An 11,706-nucleotide genomic window follows, 5' to 3' on the forward strand; every position below is an offset into this window, starting at 1 on the left:
AAACTCCGTCATTCCATTTGACGTGCTGTGGTCTATTCCCGTCGCGGTTATCAGCTATTATTTTTGGAATAAAAGAAATTGTCGCAGTTTCACCCGAAAGGCGAAGCATCAATTACGATAGCAAATTAGTAGAGAGCTATACGGAGTAAGGATAGTATTTTTATCAGCTGTATAAACTTGGACATGCAGCAGCACCAGCAACGCGCAGAACTGTTGTCGACGCCGTCAGCGATTTGCCCGCGTTCGCACCGAACGCGCACGGCGTTTTTATATAAATACGTATTTGGTGCCGCAGCTAAACGTCGCCTCCCCTCCCTCCCGTCCCCCCACAGCCTTTCGTGCGACGGAAAAAGTCGCGTTTGCTCTCTATATAAGGAAAGGAGGAAAGAGACGCTTAATTCTGGAACCCTTCAGGGAGCACGGCGCAGAACGCGCGTTTGCTCTCCCACGTGCGTTCGCTCCCCGTGAAAGCACGCGCCCCTCGCCCCCTTTCACTCGCACATACAGTGTACGAAGCGCGGCGACGATTTCATCGCCGTTGACGTCACAAGGAACCTCACGGTGACGGCGACGACGACGCCGACTGCAGAAATCCGCTTTGGAGTGTCCATATGATTGCTATCGCAATAAATGAAAGTTCTCAGTCAAGCACAGGTAGTGCGTTCCGCTTCCGAGCGCGAGATCGCCGGTCCAATGCCCAGTCGCGGATTCACGGTGGCCCATTTAGACAGAGGCGGAACGCAACAAGGCTCTTGACACTACTCGTTCAAGAAATCCTGGTGGTTTAAATTCACAGCCCCTCCAATGCAGTGTTTCTCCAGGGCCTCGCGTCATTAGGCTCTCTTCAGGCCTCGCAGTGCACAACTCGCAAAAGAGGCTGAACTACTGAAAAAAAATGTTTATACGCTTCTCATACCTCTTGTCACAGCCCCCTACTCTGCAAAAACATCGGTAACGACGGAAAATGGTCACTGCTGCATGTATAGACATTTCCTAGAGTGCGGTCTTAAAAAAATTGCTCCATCTCCCGCTAAAGGGAACCATGTGTGGATGCGAAGCAGCGGGGAGATGGTTAGCTTGAGCGGGAGGTGGTTTCGCGGCAGTAGCCCGAGCCCTCATCGCGGCGCTGCACAGGAGAGAAAATGAGGCGCGCGTGCTCGGTCATTTTCATACCGCGGAACAACCGTGGCCCTACCAGCGGAGTATGCAGCGGTCGCACCACCTGTTGTGCGCGCCGCTCCGGATTATTAGAGGAGAGAAAGGGGGGAGCGTAGGAGAGGAGAGAAGGGGAGGGGACGTGCATGCGCTGTGGGGGTGTAGGACGCGGGCGCCGCTCCGTTCAGGATTCCTAGATGAGAGAAAGGGGGAGCGTAGGAGAAGAGAGAAAGAGGGAGGGGACGCGCATGCGTTGTGGAGGTGTGGGACGCCGCGGGAGCGACTGACAGAGCCGCCGGCAAGAAATGCTTAGCATTTAAAAACACCAAAATACATTATTGAATGATCCCAACCTGCTCCATATATATTAGAGCCGTAATTGAAAGAATGTATAGACAGCCTGTGTAGAGAGTGTTCACAGCATTTCCTCTGCGTCTTTCGTTAGCAGACCAACACACGCACTTTAACAGTAAAAAAAAGGTATAACAATACGGCGGCAGAACAAAGAAAAAGCACCCCGCCGAGGAGCTTTACAGCAGTCCTATGTCGTGAAGTAAATATAGTAACACGGTAGCCTCATCATTATAGGGCATGCTCACATTGTATCTTGAATAGGCGGACAGTTTGTAAAATGACGTGGCAGCTGTTTCGCGCAGTCCTGATAAAAAAAAACAAAAAAAGAAGGGAGGAAGAAGCTGAAGCGGAAACCACAGGGCACGGCGTTGGCAAAAAGCAAGGGTGAAAGAAAAAAAAAGCGAAGCGCCAAAATGCTTTCTTTTTTTCCAAGCCCCTCTATCGTATTGGAGATCGCGCGGGCACTTCAGAAGAACTGGCACCTCTCGTGAGGGTTCATGGGTGAACCGGCGGGACAGCCGAAGGCCTCGGCGAACGGGGCGAAGTTGCTCATGGCGTTGGTGCACTCCGGCGACATGCGGTGCCCCGTGCTCGTCGACCAGCAGGTCACGTGGCAGGCCGTCAGGAAGAAGACCTGTTCTGCGCTGTAGGCCTCCAGTCCCCGGAGGGGCACGTCCTCCGTGACGTTGCGGAACCGCTTGTAGGCGCTGTGCGCGATTTCCAGCGCCGGAAGTGCGGGGTAGAGCGACGTCACGTGGGCGGACGCGTTGGAGGAAGCGCAACCGCCAAGCTTCCAAAGGACCTGACCTGGTGCCCCGCTGCCGTCGGTGGCGTTGGCTGGAGGAACCCAAGCCGACGGTGTATGGTCGCCGTCGAGCAGGAGCGTGAGTGTGTTGATGGCTCGCGCCACCTGCAGAGGCGGGAAGATAGGTGGGACGGAATTAGATTCAATCCGACTATGTTTACACTGATGCGAACGGATCGAGTGAGACATCCTGCCGAGCGAGCCCGACGGGACCGCGTTCACATAACTGACTTCCCACGTGTATATGGACCACAGCGGCACACAGCGTCGAGACGAGACATCGACGCGTTCGAACTGTGCTTCTGGTTTTCGCCGCTGTGCGTAACATCTTTATTTCACGGGTCTTATCATTAAATGAGATTGCACGGCACAGTACTTGTCCCGCTACGGGCGCATGAAACACGTCTCATTGGTCCCACCTATGTCTAGGCGGTGGCCGTCCTGACCTGTCCGCGTTTACATGCGCGCAGCGAACGCGTCTAATTGGGTCAACCTGTCCCATGCAGTCGGGCTGGCTGAGCTCGACACGACGCCCGTTCAGCCAGACCAGCCTTTCACGTGAACCCGTCTGGTCGATTCCCAAAATCGGCAAACCGACTCGACCTGCTTCTGTCGGCTTCATGTAAATGCCCTGAATTGCGTAGACTGAGAGCCACCCACGAGTCTCAGTGAATACGAGTGGGTTCGGGTAGCCTTGGCTGAGTGCCAGTTGGTCTGAGCTTATTTCAATCTTGAACTTGTCTAGTAGTCATTACATCTCCGCAATTTCTCCCGCGTTAAGGTTGCGTTCTTTAATTTATTTCACATCATTACTTCGTGGCGCGCCAGATGCGTAGCTTTGACTGCATTGTGCTAATTCTTTGCGCTGCGGTCGCAATGAAGTTAGTGCTTTGATCTCGAGGTGATCGAAAAGTCTCAATTTATGAGTGTCGTTAGTTCAAAATCTAAATTTAACATTTTTTTTATTTCGACAATCGAGGGTGCGTGCACGCAAATCCACCTAGACAGCACGCCCTTTGCACTCTGCTTTACGACGTTATGCTATACCCGCCGTGGTTGCTCAGTGGCTATGGGGTTGGGCTGCTGAGCACGAGGTCGCGGGATCGAATCCCGGCCACAACGGTCGCATTTCGATGGGGGCGAAATGCGAAAACACCCGTGTACTTAGATTTAGGTGCACGTTAAAGAACCCCTGGTGGTCCAAATTTCCGGAGTCCCCCACCACGGCGTGCCTCATAATGAGATAGCGGTTTTGGCACGTAAAACCCCATATTTAACTTTATTTTGACGTCATGCTATACTAGGTGCGACTGCCATAGATTCTAATGCAAATGCTTCCCCGTAAGACGTGATGATTTTGACGCCACCATTTTCCGCACGTCGGGCTTGGCAATGGAAATTTCGGCTGTACTGGCATGACGTCAGAAAGTATAGTGCAGAGCCCTTGTGTATCTATGACCCTTTTCGCGGCGATCCTGCGGGCGCTGCCATGTATAATCACGTGGTGCCACGTCCATTGCTTGCCTCAATGCATCCGCTGCCTCCGAGTTTACAATTGATGTGTATGACGCCGGTTCGGCTTAGCAAACATCTAGTTTGAGAGATAGCGTAGACCGTGACTGAATGGGCGACACGAAGCTTTGGTCACACCTTCAGAGAACATGCTAAAACGCCTTCGGAGCTGATACAGTTATGGCCAAACTACGAGAGCAGCGTATATGGTGCTTAATTGTGTTAAAATAGGGGCCAAATATGTATACGAAGCTTTTCAAGCTTTACGCTCATGAATTGAATCAGGATTAGTGTGTTTTGCGCTTCGTTCTTAAATAGGCAAATATTCTGAAGCAGCGGCTTGTCACGTTTCTGACTCAGTTCCTCGGTGCCCGGTCACTACCTGATTATTTTCTGCCTAATCACTCGCGGGTGTGCTCAGTCCCAATAAATTTGTTCTTGCTGCGCAGAAAGCTTGAAACGTAGCTGTTTTGTGCATTGCAATATATTGTAGCAAATATGTATCATCGCTAGTAACTCGCTTAGTCGTGTGGAACAACACGAAACATTCAGCTTCGACCATATGTGCGCTATCGGTGTAGTCGGTCATTTATTGTGCCTATATAGCGCGCATATATTCAAGTGTGCGTCCATTCACTTATTCTTCACACGTTGTCGATAAAGTGGACTAACTTTCCGTGCCAGTTAGGGTAGATGTGTGTAGATACTGTGCTCGAAACGTACTATGAAAGGAAGCGGTGCTACTCATTTGTCATTGTTTAACGATCGCTAACGAGCGGTTTAATGAGCAGTACCCAAACAAGTTCTGTCCGTACCAATTAATATGCCAGTCACTATTTTTGCAGCCATCTACTGCACACGTCTTCAATCATCATGACTCAATACAGCATGATTCGAGCGCAGTGCGTTAGGGAAAACTCGATAGAATTTCCCACAGCTGATCGAACAGAAGCAAAGTGGTCATGGTTTCGTATTCGTACGCGGCCACTGACACCAAGCGCTGCGCGCCGCCGAAAGCGCCATTTCATTTCTCTAAAACAAACTTCGCCGCGAAAAGGGTCAATAGGAAACCAGCGCTGCCCAGGGGGCGCTCGTGAAAAATGTCTTCAGCGCCGTAAGTGAGAAAGCGCCGCAACTTTCAGTGTCCCGAACTAACGCAGGGCCGCAGGGAAAACGTTGTTCTAACGTTTTACGAAACTGTAACCGTAGCAATGTTGGCCTCTTTCTTTGTCCTTTCTCTCAGCGTGAAAATTGAAAACAGTGAAGAGGTTCCGATCATCGAGGACGAATTTCCTTGTTAAAAAAAAGTTGTCGCAGTTTCACCTGAAAGGCGAAGCATCAATTGCGATAGCAAATTTGTAGAGAGCTATAAGGAGTAATGATATTAGCTTTGTCAGCTGTATAAACTTGGACATGCAGCAGCACCGGCAACACGCAGAACTGTTGTCGACGCCGTCGGCGTTTTGCCCGCGTTCGCTCAAAATGCGTGCGGCATTGGTGACTGTTGCCGGAGCCTGTGATATAAATAGGCACTTGGTGCCACAGCTAAACGACGCCTCCCTTCCCTCCCCTCCCCCCTCCCCCACGGCCTCTCGCGCGTCGGAAGAAGGCGCGTTTGCTCTACATATATGGTGATTGTAAAGGAGGAAAGAGACGCCTACTTCTGCAGCCCTTAAGGGAGCACGGCGCAGAACGCGCGTTTGTTCTCCGCCGTGCGTTCACTCCCCGTGAAAGCGCGCGTCCCTCGCGCCCTTTCACGCGCACATACAGCGTTCGGCGGCGCGCGGCGACGATTTCATCTCCATTGACGTCATACGGAACCTCACGGCGACGGCGACGCCGACGGCAGAAATCTGCTTTTGAGTGTCCATATAATTGCTATCGCAATAAAACCCCTATAAGTATCTTGCGCAGGAAACTGCATGAGAGCCATGCATGCACCAGCAGCTGCAAGCGTACACGGCAGATTGCGTTGCGGTACGGCTTCGAGAGCGTCGGCTCACTGTAAGAGCTTTTGATGCAAAATAACTCGAGAAGGGCGAGGATTACATAAAGTAAATTGTTTTCTTGGTTCAGAAAGCGATACCTGACAACGACAGTTCTGGGTTTCAGCGAAATACAATTTACGATCGAGTGAAGAAGCTATAAACGCCGTCGGAATTCAAGTAAGTAATCACCATTTTTCATTTCTGCACATTCGATAAGCGAATAGAGGCAGTTCCTTCGTTTGCAGAGCAACGTTGATTTTCTTGGAGCCACTTATGGTGTGCACGGCACCGGAATTCATAGCGTGTCCACTTTAGCGACACGGCGACGCGCCGCACGCCGATAGAAGTTCGCGGACCGCCGGCCGACAGCAGTGTTGCTAGAAAACAGTGAGATCTCCTTGTCACGCAGAGGATCACTTTGCTAGATCTCCCAGCGGCACAGCGGCGTGGTCATTCAGCGACAGAGTGGTCACGGCTACGCTCTGGCGTCGCCGGCAGCCTCGTCGCCGCTGATCGCTCGCCTCCGATATCGTCGCTAGGCCTTTTACTGTTCATTTCGAATATGCAGCTGACGGCGTTTCAGAACGAACCACCGACGCTCCCAAGCAACAATGTTTTGTTACTGTTGTTGCCGCTATGCCCTCTCCTCGCAATAATTTCACGCGAAGAAAATATGCTGATACATGCAATGCGAGCGTGGCCGAGCCGCTTCGCAGTGCACCGTCAAGCTGAACTTGACTTGAACAATATATACGCGTCACTTTACTCCAGCGGACATCATTTTCCTGGAATAGAAGCTGCATAACCAATGTTTGTGTTTGCGGTGCAGGGTCGATGCGATGTTTCTGCATTAAACACGAAGGGTTCACCGTATATGTTCGCTGTTAGAGTGTATCGTTAGCATTCTCATTTTCTGCCTTGTCATTTTGTCACAAGGCATCATGCACCGCTGGAAACCAAGCGGGAATTTACACGCTGGCTGGCACTAATACTATACTCTTAGCGCCCCCTAAGAAATGTCGGCTGTATATTTGCGATCATTTACTGAGAACATGTATACATTTTCGCACTGTCTAGCGTAGCCATTTTCGCTTTCAATAACATATATGCTGACAGATATGCGGGAGAAGCTGCAGAAACAGTTGAATATTAAAAAAATAAAAAATAGCGTAATAAATAGAAATTTTTCAATACTGAGCAGGTGCTTTTAATTATTGTGAAACAATGTCCCCATCCTAGAATTAGTAACGTTCGGAAGTCTTGACCTTGCGTTGTACAGTGTGAAACCTTGCGTATAAAAAGTACATATGGATCATTAGAGGAAATACGAAGATTTTTTCGCATACCCAAACTCTTCCGAGAGTGCGAGTCATCGTGTTTTAGCCGTAAAGTCTCGCTGCCTGAGCGACACGGCCTTTACCGCTGCGTAACTTATCATACTTTATGCCTGGCCACGGGGATAAATGTGACGTACTTGAATAACGATAATAGGTAAAAATAAATCAGTTAAAAGAATAATAGTTTCTTAATAGTTAGGGCCCCGCCAATATGGGCGTGCGAGCGTATTACGTTATCCCGGCGTAGGTTACGTCGTTGATGCGATTAAAATTTATGAATAATTGTAGCGCTGTAACAATTTTTTATGCTTTCCCCATTTAGCGGCCCGACTGGTCGGCAACTGCTACCGACAAATGGCGCTAACAGTTGGTGTCCAAGTAAAGCAGGTCTAGGTGAATGTTTGTCGCTGCCCGTTCCGAGGAGGGTGCCGAGAAATAATCATCGTAACTACTACATTGTTCGACAATAGTTAACAGCGATAAATTTCTCGATAGAGCACGAAAATTACCTGCAGCGCCACGAGGATACCTGTAAACACATATACGTGTAAACAGATACCTATAAACGAAGGCTAATAAAAGACTAATTCTTATAGCTGCATCAAGGTTATTTAAATACAAGACGGTAAAACTTAATATTATCGAGGTATATCGCCTTGTATAGCACATATCGTCTATAGCGTAAAGGATGCTGAGCGATGAAACCTGTAACCCGTATCGTGTGCAAACGCGGCGTATATAAGCCTATTGAGGAGCCTAATTTTTTTCGTCATGCATACTGGTTGTGATCACACGCTGTTAAGACGAGCATACGTGATGTGTATTCATTTATGCATCATTAAAAAAAGCAGTATCCTTCATTTAAGGCAGTTCCGGAATCTCCTTACCTGCAAGGCGTAGAGAAAGCCAAGGCCACCGTAATTGATGGCACTCGTGCCGTCAGAGCACATAGAAGGGCTCGGTGATGGCTTGGACGCCGACGGAAATCGCGTTAGAGACGACGTCGTATGTCGCCAGGTAGGACGACTGCAATCGGAACACGCGGAGGCTGGACTGATAGGCGTCGGTGTTCAGGGACCCCCGCAATCGCTGCCGTATCTCGCGCCAGTGACCGAAGAACCCTCGCATCGCGTTGTCGTAGTCGGGACCGTACAGGTCTTCCCCCCACCAAGCGTCGCTGCTCTCGTTGTGTTTCCCTTCGGGCCACACCACGGTGCTAGCGTTGCCTAGGCGCGAGCTGACAGCGTCGATCTCCTGGGAACCCAACGCGCTCGTCCACGTCTGAACCTTCCCGACTGCCGTCTCGTGGACGTTGCTCAAGAGTCGTGTCACCGGCGACCTCGGGTCGGTGGAGGCAGAGCCGGTGCCGTGTTCGACGCGGGACAGCAGCGCGTTGTACGCCATGGCAATTTGACCTCCGCAGAGCACCGGATATATTTCGTTGCCCACCTTGTTTCCCAATATGAAGGCGTGTATCCCGTCGCTGGACACGGCAGCCATCATCTGGGCGAACCACCACGCCGTGTGAAACATTAATTCCCGGGCTGTGTACGAAGCGAAGAGGACGTTCACGGCGTGCAGGAGCGCGGAGTCGGTCGCGAACAAGCGTGTCCTCCTCGCTCAGCGGCGGGTTCACCCCGAACGCGGACTGTAGCGCGTCGACCCAGTCGCGGGCGGCGAGCTTCGGCACCAGCGCCGGTAGGTGTTGCATTTCGACGAACCGTGGCTCGAGGTCGCTGGCGATGAAGCACGACGACAGGTTTCCGAAGACGTTGCGCTGGACTTCGGCGCTCCTGACCTTGAGGAAGGTACGGAAGGCCGGCGCGAGCTCATTTCCGAGGAACACGACGTCGAGCAAGAGTGTCACGTACATTTTGTAGAGCTTGTGCACTTCGACCTCATGGTGCATATGCTGCGCGATGTACGCCACGGACGTCGAGCTGACGCTAACGGACCGGTGCGCCAACGGGGCACCGTCTTCCGGCGAGGGTGTAACGAGGTCGACGGTAAACCAGAGCGGCACGTACCAGACCACAGGACATGTTGACGATGGTGGCCAGCGTGAAGCCGTAGTCGCCGTCGTCTCGAAGCCTGTCGCCGTCGCCACTGCTGTTGGTGTCGGGCAGCAGCCACGGGAAGAGTTCTTGGGTCATGAAGTCGAAGAGCTGCTTGATGCCACCGTCGGTCTGGCTGCCGGTCAGGGATTCCCGATGCATGCAGGCATCCGCGAAACGCGTCACCCTCGCCGCAACTCTGTTGCCGGATTCCTCGTACCATTGGGAGTGAGCCAGATTGACCAACCAGTTGCCCATGCGATAGATGGTCACCGACGGCACTATCTTCAGGTCTTTTTCGATCCAGCGCGAGCAGACAAACTTGCCAAAGTCGTCGCACGGTCCGACGCCGCTCCCGTTGCGGTGCAGGCCCAAGGTATCCGCATGATCCACGCACCCTGGCGTGATGCACACGCCGGCAGCGGCGCTGCGGTTCACCACGCTCGAGGGTAGGAGCAGCGCCAACGCAACGGCGAGGACAGCGACGCCCAGCAGGACGACGGATACTCCCAGACACCGGCCGCGGCACCTGCGTCTTCCGTGGTTCGGCGACGGCGAGAGTGCAGTGGGTGCAGGCGCGGTTTGGGCCTGCAGGAAACGTTTAATAAAGCAAACTACGGGACCGACACTCCAGGATCACGTCGAAGCCTGCGCCCTAGAGGGCATTCCGAAGTGTATGCACTTTTTGCCTGAAATGCCCACGTTAGTTTTAGAAAATATGAGCATTATAAGAGCAAGACCGACTACGCTGTCAAGCGCTTTTTATTTCAAAAAGGAAACGCCCCAGCCCATGCGCGAAGAAGTAGAAGAACAGGGAAGGTGATGATGGCTATGTACAAATGAAAACGACGAAGTACGTTAATAGTGCTTACACTGACTTCCCCCGTCACGGAAGCGGTCAGCCTGGCCGCAGATTAGAGATTATCTAAACGGGGAGTGTAGGGCTTGAACAACGAGACGTGAACAATTTCGGCATTCCGGTGGCACCGTTTAGTGACGGAGTGTACTGGGCTGACGAGATAGTTGACTGCAGATGTTTGCTGTACAAAGATGTATGGGCCAATGTAGCGTTGAAGAAACTTCTCAGAGAGGCCTGGATTCGGGCTGGAGTCCAAAGCAGGACTTCGTCTCCAGGGTGAAAATGGAGGTCGCGGAGTTTGTTGTCACAGCGACGTTTGCGCTCAGCTTGGGGTAGCTTCCGTGCTTTGCCGCGCGATTTGACGGCAATGTGCAATTCGGGCAGCAAAATCTTCTTGACGGACGTGTTATGCGAAGAAGGTGCTACAAAGAATTCCCTGTCGAAAATGGTGGAAGGAGATCGTCCATGCACAAAGAAGAAAGAAGCTGGTAGTTCGTTGAATAGCAGTATTATATGCGAATGTCAGAAAAGGAGTAATTTTATCCCAGTCAGTGTGGTCGCGACGGATGCACATGGAAATCATGTCAGACAGCGTACGGTGGAAGCGCTCAGTAAGGCAATTGCTTTGCAGATGATAGGTAGAAGTAGATTTGTGCACGGTGTCAGCGGCCCCAAGAACTTCCTCGAGAACTTGGGAAATAAACGCCTTGCCACGGTCACTCAGAAGAACGCGAGGAGCCCCGTGGCGCAAGACGATGGAGCGCAAGAAAAAGTCAGCGATCTCAGAAGCGGTACTGGATCGCAGAGGGGCAGTCTCGGCTTATCTTGTTAAATGGTCAACCGAAGTGACAAGTCAACGGTAACCGCAGGGTGTCAAAGGCAAGGGACCATATAAATCAATGCCGACAAATTCAAAAGGTGCGTCCGGGCAAGGCAGAGGTTGTAGTAAACCGGCTGGACGGGATGACGAGCGTTTGCGGTGCTGACATGACGTACAACAGGCAATGCATTTGCCCACCCTTGTGGATAGGTCAGGCCAGAAGCAGCAAGTCTTGATGCGGTAGTAAGTATTGTGGAAGCCTAAGTGGCCAGCCGATACGTCATCGTGAAGTGCCTCTAATACTCGCAGGCGAAGGCAGCGAGGTAGAACAGGGACACACGAGCGACCTGTTGGGTGGTAAACGTATTGGTGTAGCACGCCACCTTGCAGACGGAATTGTCGAAGCTGGCGTCGCAAACGGCTGTTGGGTGGTTCGGCGAACCCACTAAGGCGATCCATGAGAGTTCGACAGTAGGAGTCGGCCCGCTGAACCAAGACCAAATAAGAGCCTGATGAAAGCGTAACTTGGTCCAGGTGCATTATCGAGAGCTGGTGTGAGGCAGGCGTAGCATCGGAACGACGTGGTGGGGAAGATGACGGCGCGTTACCGGGAGTGAGTGAGAGTGGGCAGCGAGACAATGCGTCTGCATCATGATTACTTTTTCCAGACTTTTTCCTGCAAGCGGTGTGTCAAGCGTCCTGACATGTTTTTCATTGATGACAGCCAACATAGAGCATGATGGTCGGTGACGATCGCGAAGTGGCGGCCGCAAAGGTATGGGCGAAATTTTTGAATCGACCAAACGATAGCCAGGCACTCTT

General features: G+C 51.8%; 1 protein-coding gene across 1 annotated transcript; it reads right to left on the bottom strand.

Moving 5' to 3' along the window:
- Positions 1-1,975: 1,975 nt before the first annotated feature.
- On the bottom strand, positions 1,976-8,991 carry LOC125941285 (endothelin-converting enzyme 1-like). The gene is made up of 2 exons (XM_049658270.1): positions 8,039-8,991; positions 1,976-2,419 (listed from the first exon to the last, which is right to left on the bottom strand). Exons 1-2 carry the CDS (start codon positions 8,099-8,101, stop codon positions 1,976-1,978), a joined length of 507 nt encoding a protein of 168 aa, XP_049514227.1. The 5' UTR covers positions 8,102-8,991.
- Between the last annotated feature and the right edge of the window lie 2,715 nt (positions 8,992-11,706).

Source organism: Dermacentor silvarum, chromosome 11 (genome assembly GCF_013339745.2).
Source record: "Dermacentor silvarum isolate Dsil-2018 chromosome 11, BIME_Dsil_1.4, whole genome shotgun sequence".
Lineage (NCBI taxonomy): Eukaryota > Metazoa > Arthropoda > Arachnida > Ixodida > Ixodidae > Dermacentor > Dermacentor silvarum.